Source organism: Myotis brandtii, unplaced genomic scaffold (genome assembly GCF_000412655.1).
Source record: "Myotis brandtii unplaced genomic scaffold, ASM41265v1 scaffold18, whole genome shotgun sequence".
NCBI lineage: Eukaryota > Metazoa > Chordata > Mammalia > Chiroptera > Vespertilionidae > Myotis > Myotis brandtii.
Window position 1 is genome coordinate 13,217,993 of NW_005356674.1, and position 22,098 is coordinate 13,240,090.

At 37.8% G+C, this 22,098-nt stretch overlaps 1 protein-coding gene across 1 annotated transcript; it reads left to right on the forward strand.

Moving 5' to 3' along the window:
- Positions 1-240: 240 nt before the first annotated feature.
- On the forward strand, positions 241-18,466 carry NR1D2 (nuclear receptor subfamily 1, group D, member 2). Its single transcript, XM_005863651.2, has 7 exons — positions 241-530; positions 1,444-1,532; positions 3,394-3,538; positions 5,591-6,213; positions 7,907-8,092; positions 10,242-10,452; positions 15,068-18,466. The coding sequence occupies exons 1-7, from the start codon at positions 473-475 to the stop codon at positions 15,262-15,264; spliced, it is 1,509 nt and encodes a 502-aa protein (XP_005863713.1). The 5' UTR covers positions 241-472; the 3' UTR covers positions 15,265-18,466.
- The last annotated feature ends 3,632 nt before the right edge of the window (positions 18,467-22,098 follow it).

The following is a 22,098-nucleotide window of genomic DNA, read 5'->3' on the forward strand; positions in this document are numbered from 1 at the left end:
AAAATCTGGATCTGCACGTGCTCAGAATAATCCCTCGTGAGAGCCTTCTCACTTTTTAAGTCGGTGGGAATTATATCAGCTTTGAACTTTGTGGAAGCAGGAATTATAGTAGGAAATAAGGAAGCCAGTTATTTTTCCTTTTGGGGATAAGCTGACATTTAATCAGTAACCAATTTCTAAAGTTAGTGACTTTACTGTTCAGATTTATAAAAATAGAAAATATATATCATGTATCTAATTATCTGATTTCTCTTTTTTTCTAGGAGGTGTGATTGCCTACATCAGTTCTTCCAGCTCAGCCTCTAGCCCTGCCTCTTGTCACAGTGAGGGATCTGATAACAGTTTCCAGTCCTCCTTCTCTTCTGTTCCATCTTCTCCAAATAGCTCTAATTCTGATAACAATGGTAATCCCAAAAGTGGTGATCTCTCCAGTATTGAAGGCATTCTGAAAAATGATCGAATAGATTGTTCTATGAAAACAAGCAAGTCAAGTGCACCTGGCATGACAAAGAGTCATAGTGGAGTGACAAGTAAGTGTCTTTAGTTTTCTAAAGGTTGGTGCCCTTAATTGCAGGTGGGGCTTACTTTATCAATTCTTCATTTGGGGGAACCATTATATTTGGGAATATGATTTTCACTCCTTTCCGAGTAATACTAGTTCAGTAGTTAGGTAAGAAATCAGTGATGGTTTTTAAAGTTACAGCTTCAAGCAGTTGTCATAACTGATCCTTGCCTCAGAGTGAGAGATGGGGTTATATACTGTGCCTGACCATGTATCCTCTACAGTTAGTTTCCCCTTTTGCCACATTTTCACAGTTACTACCTTTCTTCTGGGCTCCTAGTACTGAATCTGGTGTCTAGAACAGAGTACTTACTCGTTATGGGAAGGGGTTTCCTTTAATGAAGTTGGAGCTAGGAACATTGGGATTTGGAAATAAAGCAGGATTTGTGATAACTGAATGAGTAGTGGAATTTGGACCCCTGAGTGAGTGTGGAGGTAAGATGGGCTGGTATAAGAGAAGATCAGGAAGGAATAGGATCTATCTAGTGCGTGGACAGCAGCCTGTGAAGACATCGTTTGCATTTTTTTTTTATTGATTGATTTCTCCATTCTTATCCAGGAGAACGGTTTTCTTAGTTCTGGTTGCATATCTGGTGTAAAGTAACTTTAGATTTACAAAATTTCAGAGTATGTTTAAAATCATCAGGAAAGGGCAAAATCAGCTTTCTGAAATATTTTTGGTCCCATAAACTGAGTTTCAAAGAAAATCATGATGTCTTTTGATTTGTTAATTTGGTGTAAGGAATTTTCTTTTAGGTGATAAAAGTACATTTGTGTCTATTTAAAACACAAGTTGAAAAAAATAAAATATTCAATTGGAAAAAAAACAAACAGTTGAAAATCTTCTCCTGTCTTTACTTTTGTTTCTGTTTGTGCCTTAGAATTTAGTGGCATGGTTCTTCTGTGTAAAGTCTGTGGGGACGTGGCGTCGGGATTCCACTATGGAGTTCATGCTTGTGAAGGCTGCAAGGTAAAAGCATGCTTTGGTCTCTTTAAGCTACTGATTCTGGAATTAAACAAGTTGGAGTTTGGTTTGCCAGTTTTCACAGTTGATAACCTGGGAGGAGGAGAGAACTCATTGCTCTTCTTTACCTCTTAAGCGTTTTATGTAGTTATAAACATAACTTGTTTTGAGAAATAGGTTTTTAATTCAGTAAAAAGTACTTTTTAAAAAAGATTTTGATCAAAATAAATTTTCTGTCTCCCTCAAATTTAATTATGGTATGAAACTATGTGCACAAATGCTTATTTATTAATGCACCAACTGCTGTTCTAGGTGGTAGGGAAACAGCAGGGAGCAAAACAGACTTGCTTTATTGGAACTTGGTTTAGACCAAACTTTGAATAGGTCTTATCAGATACATTATCATTCTGACATGTCAGGTACTAGGAGTTGGGAATAATTCCTAGATACTTATAAAAATGTGATGTCTTTGGAAGTAATGCCAAGTGAGTAAAAGAAACTTGGATATAAATTAAATTCTTGGGAAAGTTTATTATATTTGTAAGTTTAGTTGAATATTTCTTAGAGTGTCCATCAGATAATTCCATGGGAGATAGTCTGTACTTACATCCAGGGAATCTCTCTTTGTCTTTTTAAATCTGGCACAATCCTTTCTCCTGAGTGTCAGAATTAACTTGGCCAAGGCAGGTGCTCCTGCTCTTCTCTGACTGAAGGCCAGAAGCAGGAATCCAGTTTGGCAGGACACGTTGGGTGAGCAAGATAATGAATATACATGATGAAAGAAGAAATATTTTCTAGGGTGGCTCTTAATGAATTGTGGTTTTGCTAATTCTTAATGGTCAGGTCACTTAACAAGCTGGTCAATATTGTATATAGATGCAGCAATTTTCCACTGTTTTAAAAATTATTTAAACACTTTTTTTTTGTTTTCTCTCGAAAATGTGAAGTAATTATGGGGCTAGAGAAACAAAAGCACAAGCCAATAAGTCTAATATAACTGCTCCGTACTCTCTTAAAGGTGTGTCTAGCTCAGATATTGTAGTGTCCAAGTATAGTACCACAGTAATAAAGTCTAAAAATGCCGTATCCCACAAGTACTAATAAGATTCATGAAATGTGTGGTTAGTTATGATATTCAAGGAAACTGCAGTTCAAGTTACTTTCAGTAATTTGTTCTTGACTTTTCCGTTCTCCTTGGAACTGTTAAGCTGGGGATCTTTGAATACCTGTCACAGCACATGCACTTACTTTATTTGTTTAGTGAAGGCAGTAATCTGTAGCCATCTAGCTGGGAACTCTTTTCCTGGATCATTAGTTGGTCTCTGGTGTGACACTTACCTGTTGCTGGCAAGCAACCAAGAACATCTGGCACATATAAGCAGTCCTTGCAGGTGTCAGCAGGTAATGATCTAGGGAAGACCAAGCTTTACTAACGTAATCCTTCGTTCCAGTGAAGGGATTACTATAGCTATGGAACATATTTTTCTGTTAACTCTTTGAAAATAAGCCCTATTTCAAGAGTTTTGGAATTTATATGTGATTAAAGTATGGGCTGCGAAATGTGGCTGCAGGCAGGGGCTGGTAACAGGGGAAAGTGTAGTAGAAGGGGTGCTTGGAAAGCAGCAAGAGTCTGCAAAAAGGAAGAAAGGGAAGAGGGTTTTGTTCAGCTAGTAGATATAGGTACTTATTGATACTGGTAAGAATGCAGGCAAATCCCATGGGTCGAGATTATATTTCCCTTGGGTCTAAGCCAAAATTATATCTCAGGTGTGGCTAGTAATGGATGGTTAGGGATTGGAGGAGGCTACTTATAAGGACTTCATCTGGGTGTTTTTAAATGAATGGGTGCATCTTCCTTTGTTCTTAGGGTTTCTTTCGGAGAAGCATTCAGCAAAACATCCAGTACAAGAAGTGCCTGAAGAATGAAAACTGTTCTATAATGAGAATGAATAGGAACAGATGTCAGCAGTGTCGCTTTAAAAAGTGTCTGTCTGTTGGAATGTCGAGAGATGGTATGTTCCCAGTTTATAGAGCGTTCTTTCTTAGAGCACAGGGGCTGGCTTTTATTCCTCAGCATAAACCAGAGCTATAAACCAGTTACCAGTGGCCCTCTCATGCTTAGGGTGAAGCAGATTTTAGAAAACACATTTTAATGCCTTGTAGGATGCCAAATTCATTAAAGTCAAATTTTAGCATCAACATTCCAGGAACAGCTTTGGCTCACTTCTTTTCTTTTTTTTTTTTAATATATATATTTTTTTATTGATTTCAGAGAGGAAGGGAGAGGGAGGGAGAGAGAGAAACATCAATGATGAGAGAGAATCATTGATCAGCTGCCTCCTGCACGCCCCCTATGGGGATCGAGCCTGCAACCCAGGCATGTGCCCTTGACCGAATCGAACCTGGGATGCTTCAGTCTGCAGGCCGATACTCTACCCACTGAGCCAAATTGGCTAGGGTTCACTTCTTTTATTTTGTTGGTTCTTGTAAAAAGATCCCCCTCCCCCATACAATTTCAATACTTCTCCCCCCCCCCAAAAGATTTAATTTTTCTTTTTTTAAACGTAGTTTTATTGATTTCAGAGAGGAAGGGAGAGGGAGAGAGAGATAGCAACATCAGTAATGAGAAAGAATCATTAATTGGCTGCCTCCTGCATGCAACGAGCCTGCAACCCAGGCATGTGCACTTGACCAGAACCGAATCCAGGACCCTTTTAGTCCACAGGCCGACACTATCCACTGAGCCAAATTGGAATTCTTGATATAGGAATCCGTGGCTCTTTCTCCATAATATCAGCATTGCTGATGAATTCATTTCTCGTTAATGCGCATTATCTCTACCACTTTCTCAGCCCTGAGATGATAATGTGTTTTTAGGGTACAGATTCTGAGTACATTGAAAGGAGATGCAAAATTTAAAGAAACATTAGGGATTAGTTTAGTAGAGTTAATTAAGAATTGCTAAGAATGAACCTCATTTATCTAGGGGAGGGGCATTTAAACAGTCCATTAGGTTACTCTTACTGACACAGAAATACATATTGCAATGAGGAGCTTCTTGAATAAGAGATTTCCAGCAATTTGATGTTGGGGATTTTTAATTGCCTGAAAAATTTTTTATAGCACTAGAAATAGTAATCCAAGTTGATAGATACTGTGATTGCCCCAAAAGAATAAAAATGTCTATCATTTGTGAAGGGGAGAGGGAGTAGAGGTGTAGAATGTGAAACACTATGGAATTGTTTGTTTGATAATGTCAGAGATACACTTAGATTAGTAAGGCTTTCTTACTGGGTGGTATATTAAGTTTTTATTATCTTTGTATAAAAAGACTAGACAGAAGCTTTTTTTTTCCTTTCCCTCTAGGATAGGAATGTTGGAGACAGGCACATTCTAAGACTAGTCTCTAAAATAATGGAGGATGAATGATTTCATTTTTATTTGTTTCATTGATTTTAATAAAAATCCAGCAAGTTGATTTTTCAATAACTACATTTCTATTGACCGTGTGTTTTTTGTTGTTGTTTATTTTTTTAAGATTTTATTTTTAAAGAAGCCAGTAAAGGAAAGAACAGGTCACTTAACATTGGGTCTTGTTGGATCTTGAGAATAAGGTTATGAAAATGAATTGAGAAAAGTCAGATATTCAGGGAGTGATTGTGCCTACTAGGTTCCATTAGTGTTAATGGATGTAAGTATTGAATTCCTTCTTAGGAGCAGAGCCTGCAGCCTTATTAATAAGGTGCTGTGTAGTCGTGCTGGTCTGCTTCAGGCTCTGATTTTCATTAGTTAATTTAAAGTTTCATTTCTAGATTTGTGCTTATAAATTATCCAAGAGATAGATCTTCTCCTTAGTTTTGTTTTGGGATAACAATGGAAAATTTTCTCCCTCCCACTTCCTGTGGTACAGCCAGTAAGTTTAGAATAATTTGTGTTGGAGACATGTAGATACTCTTTTCTTATATGGCTAGAGGTCATAGCTAACAAAGATAATTTTGTGTTATTTTTCTTTATAAACAGGTCTTATTTAGAATATAGATGTTAAATATCTTTTTCTTCAATAGCTGTTCGGTTTGGTCGTATTCCTAAGCGTGAAAAACAGAGGATGCTAATTGAAATGCAGAGTGCGATGAAGAGCATGATGAACAGCCAGTTCAGTGGTCATTTGCAAAATGACACATTAGTAGACCATGAACAGACAGCCTTACCAGCCCAGGAACAGCTGCGACCCAAGCCCCAGCTGGAGCAAGAAAGCATCAAAAGCTCTTCTCCTCCCTCTTCTGATTTTGCAAAGGAGGAAGTGATTGGCATGGTGACCAGAGCCCACAAGGATACCTTTTTGTATAATCAAGAGCAGCGAGAAAACTCAGCAGAGACCATGCAGCCCCAGAGAGAACGGATTCCCAAGAACTTGGAGCAGTATAATTTAAATCATGACCATTGTGGCAATGGGCTTAGCAGCCATTTTCCTTGTAGTGAGAGCCAGCAGAATCTCAATGGACAGTATAAGGGGAGGAACATAATGCACTACCCAAATGGGCATGCCATTTGTATTGCAAATGGACATTGTATGAACTTCTCCAATGCTTATACTCAAAGAGTATGTGATAGAGTTTCGATAGATGGATTTTCTCAGAATGAGAACAAGAATAGTTACCTGTGCAACAATGGAGGGAGAATGCATCTGGTATAGTGAAATCAATTTTTTTTTTTTTTTTGCTCACCTCGTATTAAGGAAAGCTTTGAAGGTTTTCTTCTATGTGGGGGATATACCTGCTTCAAGGGTGGGAGAGGGGGTGTCAAAACCTAAGAGTTTTACAGAATCAGTTTTGGGCAATATTTTAGGTCAGATGCTTTTAATAGACATCATTTGTTGAATGACCTAATTTTACACACAGGTACAAGCATGTGATTTGATTGATACTATGATTGGGATTAGGATTTTATGTAAAACATGGATCACGTAGAATTGGTCCTTTAATTCTTAGAAATCCCTTTCAAAATTTAAGCATTCTGATTAATCACTACCATACTAGCTTTGGGATTTTCTCTTTAAGGGCAGTAATTTCTTGATTTCTGTGGAGTTTTCTTTAACCATTATAATGCAAATAGGTCTTTGGATATAGAACATGGAAGTTTTATTGTGTTAGAATTTAGGAATATTTTAATTTAATAGGCAGCTTCTTAGGATTTTCTCAGACTTCATCCTATGAGATGAGTTAATGTTATTCATATCATTCAAGTTTTTTTCATCAAATACAACAGTCTACATGAAAGTACAGTGTTTATATTCAGCCAAAATTTCATCAAAAGCATCAGTACTGCACCATTTCCAGTTTAAATCACGAGGTCCTTTGATAGTGCTTGGTATTTCCCACAGCCAGGTAATTAAAGCCTTCTCTTTGTATTTTCAAAATAGTTGACTTACCTCAATCCTTATGTTAGAATTTTTGGTCGCTTGCAAGTATTTGATCCAATTGATCTGAAATGTGACCTTATGTTTTATTAGAATTAGTGGCTACCTTATGGAGGGAAAAAAATGATGGTTACAGAATCATTTCATTCCTGGATCTCATGGATTTAGTGAAAATTTAAAGGATGATTTTACAAATAGAGATTACAGCACATGCTTCCTAATCTTTTTAGTGTTTTCATGCCTTTAGCTTCCTATTTTTTCCTTCCCAATCCTCATTTAGAAGTTGCACCTTCTACTCCAGTCATTGTTTCCTATTGACTAAGTGGAGGTCAGTGCTTACATCATCGTTTATAAAATAGGTGATTAGTGATCTTTTTATTTATTTATTTTTTTGATTAGTGATCTTTTTTAAAAAAGTGAGGCAACTCACTATATTTTCCTCTTTGAAATCACAACATTGTAATTGTGACCATTTAGAAAAAAGTGAGTTTTGAAATAGTAACTATGAGCTTGAGTTCTAGGCCTGTGACTTTCAGCTTTATTTGGTAAGTCACTAAACATCTTAGAGTCTCATTTTCTCATCTAAGAAATTGTAATATCTGCCATAACTAATAGGATTCAGAAGTAAATATGTGTAATTATTTTTTAAACCATAAAGCCAGCATAAGATGGCAGCAGTGCTACAAAATGAACCCTTCAACCTGTGCAATGGGTTTTTGAAATAGCTTGTTACTGAGCTCATTTTTTGTGTAGGCTGCCTCTTGCGTGGTAACAAGTTAATTGCTATTTAAATAGGTTGCTGTGAGGCTTTTTGTCAAAAGGCAGAGTTTCCAAAAGAGAAAGTGTTATCAGTAGCACCTGAAGGTTATTTTCATGTTGGTGTTTCCAATGATGGAGATGCTACTTCTGAAATTTCTTTACCACCTCTCACAATTAAAGAGTTTTTCTGTTTTGTGCATCTTAGGTTTGTCCAATGAGTAAGTCTCCATATGTGGATCCTCATAAATCAGGACATGAAATCTGGGAAGAATTTTCAATGAGCTTCACCCCGGCAGTGAAAGAAGTGGTGGAATTTGCAAAGCGTATTCCTGGATTCAGAGACCTCTCTCAGCATGACCAAGTCAACCTTTTAAAGGCTGGGACTTTTGAGGTAGATTTTGTTAATCTTGAGTATGGATACACGGCATGTAGTATTTTATTTCCATGCATTTTACTTCTTTTCTAAATGAGTATTTGTAGTCCAGAGGCCGAAACTACCAACAAAAGGATGACCATTTCAGGATCTTGGGAGAGAGGCTAGCTAGGTAAATGCAATTCTTAGGACTTAAAATATGAATGATCTGTATTTCCAGCATACAAACTCCAGGTTCTAGGATTGCTTTTAGATGTGGACTTGGTGGGATCTGCAGAGTGATGGGCACCTACTGAAAGCCTAGCCTGGCGTTGACTGTACAGAATATGAAGGGTAACTAGAGTGTGGTCTTTTCTTTTAGGAGATTGTAGAATACGGGCTGGGGCAACAGTAGGTTTACAGTTGTGAGTATGAAAAATACAAGAATTTATTCTTGCATTATTATTTATTGCTGCATTTTCCACACAAACAACGGTAAACCTACTTTTGCCCCACCCTGTATTTGGTGGATGTATCAGACATCTCTTCCGTGCCAGCTCAGACTTTCTTGGCCTCATCTCACTCCAGAATCCATGGCTACTTTTTCTATTCCAGCTTCTCTTGTGCGATGCCTTCTGCCTGGGCTTGAGGCAGCCACGTTTGGCAAGTTTAGTAGGACACAGACAGTGCCTCTTGTGCTTAGGTGCCTAGGTGACTCTCACGGGTCTGCTCCATGGCTTCCCTATTGCTCTGAGGTATGAGAAGTCTCAGGACTTGATTGGAGCTCACTTGTGCATTATTCTGAAATGCAGGGTGGGAGGTGGGAGGTGGGAGGTGGGAAGTTGATGTCTGGTGGGTGAAATCTTTGATTCTTGGGAGTAGGGAGCCATTTCTCCATAAAAGTCCCACATGATTGAGCTCTTAGTTTTTCTTAGTAAGTGGTGGCTAGCTCAGTAAATGTTGCTAATATCTGCTCTCTTTGCTTCCCTATTCCATTTCCTTTTTCCCTACTCTTTTTTTCACATATGCCAGTGCACACCCCACATAAACTTTTACCTTAGGCTCTATTTTCTGGGGCACCTGGACTAGAACAGAGAAGAAAGAAGCCTTGTTCATGAATGAAATATCTATGGTTTATTAAAAAATAACACCTATAGGTTAGGATTTTCAGTTTAAAGGAAAACATTACACTTAAGATTTAAAGCCACAAGGTGTGTCAGTGATCAATTCACTTTTTTTAAAAATTGATTAAAGTATTACATACCAATTCACCCATTTTTGAAGTTAAGTAACTACAGCCCAGAGAGATGAAGAGACTTTTCTTGGACTACCAGTAAATTCGTCACACAGTCAGGGCTGGAACACAAACCCCCAATTCCATGTCTTGGGTTCTTTCCTCGGTGTGATTTGCCTTGGGATTGCTGTATTCTAGGTAGCACCATCTTCATAGAAGGCTCGCCCTCTTTTGGATTGTTTTGGGTAAAACAAGTCTTTGCTTGGGAGCATTGCAAAGAGAAGGTGGTCAGTATTCCGCTGATGATGAGGGAAATATGTGACAGATGTCACCATTTAGTATAGTGGACGGCGTGCTGTGGGTAAGCAATGGTTGACTGGTTTGGTTTGGATTTTGATTCTAACTTGGTGTATAGACCACTTTTACTATAATAGTTGTCTTTGTATATTGTCTCTTTGGGCTATGATTTCTTGAAATGGTCTAATTAGAGTTCATCTGTTGCATATGCCTTGGCTGCATTTGATGTTTTGATATTTCCAAGTGTTACTGCATTGAAATATTGCTTTTTTATTCAGGGCTTAGAGACTGTGAGATATATTTGATAACTTAAAGAGTTTCTTTAATGCCTTTGGCCAAGGCCCAGTTTCAAATTTCTTGGCATTATTGCTTGCTTTAATTTTGTATTTGCATTTCAGAATCTTTATTGATAGAGTATCAGAGGACTTAAGTATTTTGCTACTGGTTGCTAGAAATTAAAAAAAAAATCTCCTTGGAATTTTTCCTGCTTTGGTAGAGAATTTGCCTTAAGGAAATGATTCTGGGTAAAATAAACTCAGCTTTTCCTTTACAGGTTTTTTATATGTAGAATGTTTTTAACTGACTTGAATACTGAGGTATTTCTTAGTACTGGTATTGAACTTCTTCAAATATACCTGAATCTTTTTCTTTTTCCAGGTTTTAATGGTACGGTTTGCTTCATTATTTGATGCAAAGGAGCGTACTGTCACCTTTTTAAGTGGAAAGAAGTATAGCGTGGATGACTTGCACTCAATGGGAGCCGGGGATCTGCTGAATTCTATGTTTGAGTTTAGTGAGAAGCTGAACGCTCTCCAGCTTAGCGATGAAGAGATGAGTTTGTTTACAGCAGTTGTCCTGGTATCTGCAGGTAAGCAAGCTGGTTCAAAACTGTGCCACACCTAGAATATAATGACCAACTGGGGAGAAGGTAGCAGTTAACGAGGTTGTGGAATAACAGCTGTGAGAACTAAGTAGCGAAGCTGTAAGTAACTGGCACAGCAGAAAGTCAGTGTAACTTCTTAGGTAGAGGAACAATCTTGCACGAACAAAGTGATGCTTTAACATTACTTCTGCATTGTTATCTGGGTGGCTTAGACAGGCGAGTCATTAGAGCTGGAGAGTCAGGTGGAGAGGCTGTTGAAATAACTCTAGGTCTGAGGCAGTGGAATAAGCACTTCTGAAACAGGTTGTGGCAGAGGCGGTGGAGGAGGAGGACTATATCCAGAGAAACTTGAGGAAGAAATGAAGGCAGGGGGTGAGGCAGAGCTCTATGCTAGGAACTCTGCTACTACCGTCATTTGTATTTTCCACCAGGACCATAATTTTTATTTTGTTTTAATCTCCTTTTGAAAAAGCCTCGTTCTGTTTCTTGACCATAAGAATAATCTGAGTTCTTTGAAAAATTGAAAATAGTAAGATGAAATAAGGGTGATAATATCACTACCAAAAAGATAACATTAGGAGTCTCTTGCTATCCATTCTGCTATCTCTGCATTTATCCACTTGCCTGCTTATTGATATATGTTATGTAAAAAATGTTGGACCTAGCCCTAACCGGTTTGGCTCAGTGGATAGAGCGTCGGCCTGCGGACTCAAGGGTCCCAGGTTCGATTCTGGTCAAGGGCATGTACCTTGGTTTCGGGCACATTCCCAGTAGGGAGTGTGCAGGAGGCAGCTGATTGATGTTTATCTCTCATTGATGTTTCTAACTCTCTATCCCTCTCCCTTCCTCTCTGTGAAAAAAATCAATAATATATATATATATATATATATAAAAGTTGGACTTATTAAGTGGAAAACTTTAGAAAAGAATATATGCATTCTTGTTTTTGTTATGTTTATATAAGAAGATATACAAGAAATACACTTACATGCACAATTCCGTGCATTTTAAAATAATATGTTTTCACTTAAATATATGATAGTATTCATGTCAAATTTAAATCTTTACCACTTATAAAGGACTGATGTTATTGTTAAAGCATTATCTAGACAAGAAAATAAAATTCAGGAACTACCGAAGAGTATTAAATGAAAATTCTCTCCTTCCTTCTGCTACTCCGAGCCTGTTCTTCAGAGAACTATATTTCTAACCATCTTTCATTTTGATTGTTCTGATGGTTGCCTACCCAACTCTAAATACTATGCTTATACCTCTTTTTATTTACTAGCTATAACTAATAAGTAAAAGTATCCTCTCACTTTTCCTCTCAATTTTTACAAATTTTACTTTTTCAGTTATCGTATTGGTTTTATTTATAATTTCAACATGCTCACATTTAAAAATAAATTCTCACCTGAGGATATTTTTCCTTTGATTTTTTTTTCTTTTTTCTTTTTTTTTAGAGAGAGAATGGAACGGAGGGAAGGAGGAGAGGGAGGAGAAAGTGATAGAGATAGAGAGAGAGAGAGATAGAGAGAGAGAGAGAGAGAAACATGAATTGAGAGAGACATATAGTAGACCAGTTGCCTCCCACACTTCCTGACGGGGCTGGAAATTGAACCAGATTGTGTGAAATGGCACCAGTCTCTTTTAGTTGAAGATTAGGGACTGGCATGTAGGTATGAGACCAAGGCTCATACAGATTTTAGTTGTCCTCATAGAGGTTTTTGTTGAAGGAATTTAACTTCCATCCTGTGGGAAGAGAATGTGCATAAAGAGGAGATTTGGTGAGGAGTACAGGCTTGGGAGAGGGAAGCAGCAGCAGCCAAGGAAGTAGACGTTGGATGTGTCAGAGTTAAACTGCATAGTGTAGGATTTAGTGCATCATTTAGAAGATGAATTTCCACTTTAGGCTGTGTATTCTGTTACAGTTTCTAGAGGGTTATTGTTTTACGATCTAGCTAGATTTGTAGTTAGGTTCTTTGGCCTCTTAATCATGAAAACATGGTTTTAGAAATTGAGGTTTTAGAAAAACATAATATGATTTACATCATTAGTTGTAGGTATCCATTTCCATGAAGTTCTGAGTTGTATAGAGAAGCATAGGTGATCCAAACACAAAACATTCACCAGAAGACAACCACTTCCAAAACTCAAACATCCTTCCCCACTTACTGTTTGTTTCTTTCTTTGCCCATCGAGATTATTTTGCTTGTGGGATCACTGTCATTCTTTTCCAGTTGTTGTTATTGTAAGTTACTGATGATATAATGCACACCAGTTACTTTCTTCTGCCAAAATATGAGCTCTGTAAAGGAAGGAATTTTGGGTTATGTTCACTACTAATTCTTTAGCACCTATCACAGTAACCACCTACATTCAATAAGAGTTTGGTGAATGAATTAATAAATTGCAAGGATGTTAAAGAAAACAGTTAGTTGGATATTAAAGGCAGCGGTAACTTGTAGAAGCATTGTTAAAAACTTTAGTTAATTTTGCAAAGATGACCCTTATGGATTGTATGACCAACATCAAATGTCAAGAGAAAAGAGGTCTTTTATTCATTGGACAATTTTGTCTGACAAATTATGACACCCCCCAAACCAATAGTCAACATTCATTTGTGTGCTTTTTCTTAAGAATTACCAGATAGTTCAAATCAGTAGTCACCAATTTGTTTCTTTTTCTATAAGAATTAGTGCAGCCGTAACCGGTTTGGCTCAGTGGATAGAGCGTCGGCCTGCGGACTGAAGGGTCCCGGGTTCAATTCCGGTCAAGGGCATATACCTTGGTTGCGGGCACATCCCCAGTAGGGGGTGTGCAGGAGGCGGCTGACCGATATTTCTCTCTCATCGATGTTTCTAACTCTCTATCCCTCTCTGTAAAAAATCAATAAAATATATTTTAAAAAAAAGAATTAGTGCATAGTATTGATAATAATCCAAGTTTATTAAATGTAAGATAAGCCTATTTTCATTATTTTTTCTGCATTTAGAGTTAAACTGTTTTTCCTTTACTATTAAATTTTAGTCCTTGTTCTAAGTATTTGTATTGCAAATGGCTTTTTAAGCTATCAGTTACAATGGAAGACTTCCTTAATGTCCTTGTAAAAAATGAAAAAGGGTATAAATGGCCAGAGAATTTTGTTTCCTTGGAGAAGTGTTTTTCTTATTAATTACAACTCCCTATACTGGGAGCCATTGACTATTTCTTGCACACTACTGCCTCCTATTGTAAAGGGAAGAAATAGCCCTCGATGATGAAAAAAGTCAATGGGCAAACAACATAGGTTTGGCTAATTTTAAGATACTTTTGTTTTAAAAGATACTTCCTTTTATTGCTAGTTTATTAAACCACTTATTTATTATTGGTATGATGAGCTTAATAAACAGTTTGCTTAATGAAAGTGCATGCAGGTTAATATAGGCATTAAAGTTGCATAGTATATTAGCTATCTATTACTGTACAACAAGTGACTCTAAAACTTAGTGGCTTAAAAATGTGTACATTTATTTCCCACAGTTTCTGAGGGTTAGGGGTATGGTGTGGCTTGGATGTGTGCTCTGGCTCCAGGTTTCTTAGGAAGTTGTAGCCAGCTCTGGGCAGGGCTTCGATCTCATATGAAGGCTCTACAAGGAAGGGTCTGCTTCCAGGCTTATTCACAGGGTTGTTGGCAGGATTCAGATCCTTGCACGATGTTGGACTGAGTGCCTCTGTTCCTTGCTGGCTGTTGGCTGGAGACCAACCTCTGTTCCTTTGCACTGGGCCACTCCGTAGGGCAGCTCACAGCGTGGCATCTGGCTTTGTGAGTGCCTAAGATAGAAGGTACATTTAAAAAAAAAATTTAAATTTAATTTACTTAAAATAATTTATTTTTATTTTGATTATATTTTTAGAGAGAGAGGTAGGGAGAGGGATAGAGAGATAGAAACATCGATGAGAGAGAGACATCATCAATCGGTTGCCTCCTGCATGCACCCCTACTGGGGATCAAGCCCACAACCCAGGCATGTGCCCTGACCAGGGATTGAACAGGTGACCTTTTGGTTCCTGGGTTGACGCTCAACCACTGAGCAACACCAGCCGGACAAGGAAGTTACAGTTTTTTTGGTAATCTAATATTTTGTTCATTAGTGATGAGTCAGGAAGTTTAGCCCACTCAAGGGAAGAGGAATAGATACACAAGGACAAGGATACCAGGACGAGGAGGTCACTGAGGCTCTTTTAGAGGCAGCCTACCACACATGGTAGCATGCAAATGTGGGTATATTCCATATGAGGTGCAATTATATTTCTGAACCGCACTGTTCATTTTGTTTTGCCAATTAGCAGTTAAAATGAGCAGGTAGCATCTCATTTTTTAAAAATCAGAACCTCAAGTATCAAGTGTACCAGGTGATACATATCTATAATACAATAAATAGCTATAAAAATTTGCCACTGGGATTTAAAAAACTTTGTCAGTTATCTTTTGCCTGTGTTCCAATGTATGAAATCTTGTTTTGAATTCATTAATGCAATCGATGAACAGGAATTATGTGTATTTTGAATGTCAATAATATATCCTCTCCTTATTTCTCTATTCCTTACTCTGCATTAGATCGATCTGGAATAGAAAACGTCAACTCTGTGGAGGCTTTGCAGGAAACTCTCATCCGTGCACTAAGGACCTTAATAACGAAAAACCACCCAAATGAGGCCTCTATTTTTACAAAACTTCTTCTAAAGTTGCCAGATCTTCGATCTTTAAACAACATGCACTCTGAGGAACTCTTGGCCTTTAAAGTTCACCCCTAAAGGCCTTCATTTATTTAACATGAACTGAGTCATATTAACTGTACATTTGTGCTAAAATGCTTATTTATATGTGTATACTGTACCATATGTGGAGGTAGGAAGGCCTTTAAGAAACACAAGATTGTAGGCCATCTCTTTGTCATGCAGTAGCTGTTTGGATTGAGATTTTTTTCAGCTATGATTAGACGACCGCATTTCCCTGGTAGACCAATCAGCTGTGTCGCACTTAACTGGAGAAGTTACACTGAATTATAGTTACACTGAATGTTAGACTTTTTCATCTGCCAAAACCAAAAACCATTTTCATCTCCCTGTGGTATAAATGTAATGCACAGTCCCAAGTATATGAGGACTTAAAAGTTAATCCTTTGTGGTGGAGGTTCTATTGTAGGATGGAAACTTGATTTTACCACAAGACTATTGGATCTGGTGATTGGAGACTTTGTAGGTGAGGAGATTTCCCTGTCTATTTTACTCTGCCACTGTTAAAGTGTATGATCCTGGGCAGGTTGGTTGGTTGTGGGAAATGAGAATTGACAATGTTTCCAATGCCTCACCTCACAGAAATTCTAAAAAAATGTCTATAAAGCATATTTACCTCCTGGGAGATAGGCACTATGTAAATAAGGTAAAATTTTTGTTAGTATAATGATTCATTATAATATTCTTTTCTGATTTGTAAGCATTTCTTAGAAATGATTTCATAGTCCACACCAATCTATTCAGGGTTCCTGCATATGTGTGAGGTATCATCCTGGCACATACACACACAAAATTTATGGGTACATCAGATACATAGTATGTGTACATAAGATGTATGTGAATGTGGTTATACCTATATTTCTTCACAATATTTTAAGCTGTGAAGAACTTTATCATACAATAAACTTAAAAGAAGAGGTGTCAAAAGACCCAAATTAGGTGCATTTTACCTATTGATGACATAACCATTGCTTTAAATGTTTAGACAGTAGAATATTGAATTTATGCTCTATTTTTGTTTAAGCAGCACTTAATGTAAAAATGCAACAGGCAATCGAGTCCAAATTTCAGAAAATATGTACTTTAGAGTTCACCTTTGGTAAAAGTTTTGGTTCAAGGGAATAGTTGTTTAAAAGTTTATTCAGATTCTTACCTTGAGCTAAAAAAGGTAACATTGCTGCCCCTTATACACATGCTGCAGCTTGATGATAAATAATATTTTGATTCATTCTGAAGAACCAGTCAATGTTTAAGAAAGTTGTTTAATATGTTGGTGTGTGTGTGCGCGCGCACAAGTGTGTTCTGAGTCTACTCTTCCCCACTAAACACTACAGGGATTTTATCAAATTAGATTTAATCTATAATTAGGAAAATCATTTAGTATGTGACTTACAGGTTTAGAAGTGGTATAGTCAAAAACATTTCATTCACCTTTTTTGGGCTTTATTAAATAGGTAAGATCAACCTTTTTATAGAAGTAGGAGAAATAGCCAAAGTTGAGGATTTTATGTGTTTTTCTGTTTCCCTAGAAAATAGCAACTAATTGTTTTTTTGGGGGGGGGGGAATAAAGATTGCCTTCTATATAATTTTTGGATTACATAAATTTTCAAAAATGAAAAGAGCCCACTTTACTATACTCAGCCTGTTACTTTAATGACGTGAGCAGAATGCCTTATTTTGTAATCTTGTTTAACTTGTTGCTGTGGGTACTTGAATTCCTGTGGCACTGGTTAAGTAAGTTAAAAATAAAGTTAAACCCTCTCATTATTAAAGAGGAAAGGTGATGGTGATGTCTATAATACAATATAAACCATAATTGTGATTTACCTTAAATAGGTATGACTCTTATGGGATATACAGTATAGTTTTGTGAATTCTTTACATGATAGCATTATCTTTTTATAATTTTTCCCCCTGAGATAAATACATAGTTTTCTTCTATGGGGAATAGAAACAGCTTTTTGAAATAATACTGAAAACCTCAAAGATCATCTTGATTCTTAATTTTTGCCTTTTGCATAAGTGGCTTTATAACATGTATCTTTAAAACAATTACTAAGTCTTTAGGAATGTGTAACCAGAACTGTGTTAGTATTGCTTATAAAACCTTAGTTAGGTTCAATATATACATGTATACGTCGATGTATAGGTATGTAGATTTGCATTTTGTCTTGTAAAATTTTATTTGAATGAATTCTTCCTGTAGGTAATGGGAAACAAAATTAATAATTCATGTGCCACTCATAGCATTTCTATATTTGAAAATAGCCCAACATTGAAACTTCTAATTCTAAAATTAAACCAGCAGCCTATTACAAGCACATTCTTTGATTGGGTCATTGGTTATAAACTTACTAAATGCAGAGAAGACAAACTAGTTTTAGGAAACTTCTGAGTTTTAGGAAACTTCTGAGTCGGTGGGACGCTGTTGATAAATTAATATTGTACTGTATGAATTAAGTGATGCTTTAACTTGTGATTTTTACATTTTAAAGTTAAAATATGGGCATTATGTCAGCACACTTAAGGGCATTATGTTAGCAAGCTAAAACTTTTTTTTTCCCCCTGTGCTTTTAATGTGTCTCTTTATATGATCTGAGAAGAGGATTCAAGCTTTTAGAGAGAAATAGCTGAGGGAAATGGGTAACATCTTCTTGGAATGCAGCTTTTTCTTATGGCAATGGTTTAATTACAGATTAAAAAATTAGAAGGATTAAGTGTATAGTTTTCATATCAACATTTCAAGAAATTACCATTGTAACTTGATAAGATATGAGTTATTTTATGTAAACATCATTGCAAGGCAAGGTGTAGAAGCTCAGCTAGATTTATTACTGTGCACGAGAGTAAGTACCTATCTCAATTATTCTTTTTCCTTTCCAATATAAAGTTTGCTGAATGTACAAGAAGAGTTTATTACTTAGGATATAGAATTTTTTTTTAGGGGTTGGGGGGAGGGGTTCTGTCAAGAAATGACCTATAAGCAAAGATTATCTTGATTTGATCTGAAACAAAACTTGAAGTTATTCTTGGACTAACATGGAAAAATAAAATGGCTATTGTTTTAAAAAAAATGATAGAAATATATTGTTGATGAGATATGAATTAAGTTTATTTTCTACAAACTGTTACTGATGAGGACATGGGTAATACCTTCCATGTTTCTGAAAAGTAATCTGTACATGGGGGGAGGGGATAATAAATATTATTTCTAACCAAGTGTGGTTTTTGGTATCTTTTTATCTCGATGTTTTTGTAAGACCATTTATAATTTATCTTACACTTTTCCTTGAACGTAGCAGGATCTCTTATGTAAATCTTTAACTTAGCATAGGGGAATGTCTGTGTAAAGCTTTTTTTTTTTTAACAGTTTGACAGTTTTTAAATACATATTTTTATTGATTTCAGAGAGGAAGGAAGAGGGGGAGAGAGATTGAAACATCAATGATGAGAGAGAATCATTGGCTGCCTCCTGCAGACCCTGTACTGGGAATTGAGCCTGCAACCCGGGCATGTGCCCTTGATGGGAATCGAACCCCGGGACCCTTCAGTCCGCAGGCTGACGCTCTATCCACTGAGCAAAACTGGCTAGGGTGCACATTTTTAAAAAGGTTTTAGAGTTTGTAGAGATTCCAGCAAGGACTGTTTTCTGCAATGCCAGCTGGTAGTGGCTCACTATAACTGATAAGGCAGTCTTTCTGGGAAGGAGTTGTTGAGAGGAGGGAGTGACTTGATCTAGTCAAGAATCAGTCTCGGCCATGAATGGGGTAAGGTGCCTCAGCACCTGCCTCCACTCCCGACCCCCTTTCCTTTCCTAGCGGCTGTGGCCATGCTGGGGAAGTAAAGGCAGTTACATAGAACGCATTCTCTGTGTTGGTTTCCCAGGCAGTAACGTCTACCATTTTTCTGGGGATACTAAGTGATGTTAGGTGGAAGAAAATGGGCTTCTTGTTTAAATAAATTGGGAAATGCCAGGATAAACAGGGTCACTGAGGTGTCTTTATGTCAGTCCTGTTCTCTGACGGGCGAATGTGCATTGTGAATCCTTTGAGGTAGTGTTTAGTGGGATGCAGTATTCCCCAAACTTCCTCCGCTAAATTACCTCCTCCCCTCTTCTCTGTGCTAAGCACTTCTTGGGGCTGCTTAGAAGGGGTGCTTCCAGGAGAAAAAACTTTGTAACCTACTTTGGGAGTTGATCACGATGTTGACCATATTCTGTGGGTTGTTACATACATTTGTGTTGTATTTTGTCCCCCGTTTTCTACAGTATAATAGGAAACATTGAGCTCTAAGCAAGTGTGTGGTGGATGGGAAATAGGTTAAATTCCTTCTGAATCTGGAAACGCTGCATGAATAGGGACAGCCAATTCATGGATCTGGTTTTAGTTTTTACACTCAGTTGGGCCTGTTAAAATTTTGACATTAACTTTCTTAATTGTTAGTCTGTCTAAAAGTGTGTTTGACAGCTGGCCAGTGCACTAGCAGCCATGTGAGTTGCTCTTCACAGTGGGAAGTGGTTGCCCTGGGGTGGTTTTTCAGACACCAGAGTATCAGGGCCACTTAGAACAAGACCGGGTGGCATGTGTGTAGTAGCGGGAAGGGCAGTCTGGAGGAAGCGCAGAACCTCTCCAGATGCTTTCGGTGGGCACGTTCCCCACGTAACTGACAGTCAAGACGGACTCTGGTGACCTCGACCTTCACATACCACTGATTTCCAGTAACAGCCTTAGGAGAATCTAAGCAAGTGATGAAAGATGACCAAGTCCACATCCCATCAACAGCGCCTCAAACAAGAAAGCACGGGGAAGGTCCTCAGTGTTCTAGTGGAGCCATCATGGTGTGCGTCTATCACAAAGGGCAGAAATAGTCGGCGTGGCGCTTCCTGCTAGTAAAAATAACAAGTCCCCAAAAGGGTAGGAAGAATTCCCTGTCTTTTGAGATTTAAATATTCTCAACATTGAGGACGGAGGCTACCTTTCTAGTTGTGATTCTGCTTTTCAATGACCTTCAGGAGGTGCCTTCACCTTGCTGGGTTCGTTCCCTTCTATAAAGTAAGGGATTGGACTGTATGCCCTCCAGCAACCTTCTAGGGCTAACAGTTGTGATACGATGATATGTAAACAACACAGTTGAAAAAATTATAGAATGTGTTGTGGGTGGTTGGGGGCCAGAAACACGGTTCCCGTAGCTAAAGGTTGACAGATCACCCTTGTCTTAACCTGGTGTGACATTGCACACAGCCGGCCATCTGCCCACGGTCCTGGTGGTATGACTCCCTACTCCTTTGCCCCTGCCTCAGTGCTCAGGGCTCCTGGTACCTTTACTCAAGGTCACCTCTCAAGACTGTGGGACAGGATGTGTGCGGGCGGGGGAGTTGTATGTAGGTGAAACTGGGGAAGGTCAGAAAACATGAGGAACGGCGGGAAACCCCTGGCTCAGCGGCACTGAGCTCACCTGTCAGTTCTCCAGTAGGTCCTGAATTTTTAGGTGAACAGTTTATGCTCAAGATGAGCTCTTTCCTGCACAGCAGCACCTTCTAATTTCGATCCTAACAAAAATGTCAGTTTTTGTAGTAAAAGAGTGTAAAATATTTTAGAGTTGATTCTCTCATTTCTTCCCCTAATTCTTTTTAATTCCCTCAAGGAAGTCAGGAACATTTTTGCCATATAAAACCCAAACGTTCAGACACTTCCAAGACTCATAGCTGGCAAAGTCAAAAGATTTTTATAGTGAACACCCACCTATATTTTGCCATTAACATGTACTTGTTTATTACATATCTATATTTCCATTCATTCATCTTGGGGTTTTAGAAAATGCATTTCAAAGTAAATTGCAGTCATCAATAACCTGCCCCCTAAAATTTTCAGCTTACATATAATTTACTAAAATTGAGTATTAATTTACAGTTCGTTCTTTTGGTGCTGATTATGAATTTGGGCCCAGTTAACCATGAGGGATCCTTTCCAGCAGGTATATATATATATTTTTTCCTTTATTGATTAAGGTATTACATATTTCTTTTTTAAAAAAATATGGTTTTATTGATTTCAGAGAGAGGAAAGGAGAGAGAGAGAGAGAGAAATATCAACAAGAGAGAAACATCCATCAGCTGCCTCCTGCATGCCCCCTACTGGGGATCAAGCCCACAATCTGCCTTGACCGGTAATTGAACCAGCGACCTCCTGGTTCATGGAACGATGCTCAACCACTGAGCCACACCAGTTGGGCCCAGCAGGTATATTCTTTCTTGGGGTTCACACCTACGAGGGAAAGATCTGTTTTAGGCCTCTCTCCTTGGCTTGTCGATGTCTGTCTTCTCCTGTGTCTTCATATCATCTTCCCTCTGTATGCTTCGGTGTCCAAATTTCCAGTTCTTATAGTCAGACTGGATTAGAGCTCACCCTAAGTGACCTTGTTGTAACTGAATTACCTCTTTAAAGAGCCCATCTTCAAATATAGTCATGTTCTTAGGTACTGGGATTTAGAACTTCAACACAGATTTTTTTTTGGGAAGTCACAGTTGAGCCCACAACACTTGGGAACCCTGGTCATATAATTTATGGGTCCGTCTTTCCCCCCACTCCCCAACTGTGAGCTTATAGAGAGGTCAGGGACTGGGTCTTTCTTGCTTTTATAGCTCTGGTGTCCTAAAAAATGCCCAACAGTCTCTCAATAAATTATTTAAATTGATTGACTATTGATGGAGGAGCTTTTTTTTTTAAAAATTAAATCTTCATTGTTCAGATTATTACAGGTCCTAAAAACCCAACAGTCTCTCAATAAATTATTTAAATTGATTGACTATTGATGGAGGAGCTTTTTTTTTTAAAAATTAAATCTTCATCATT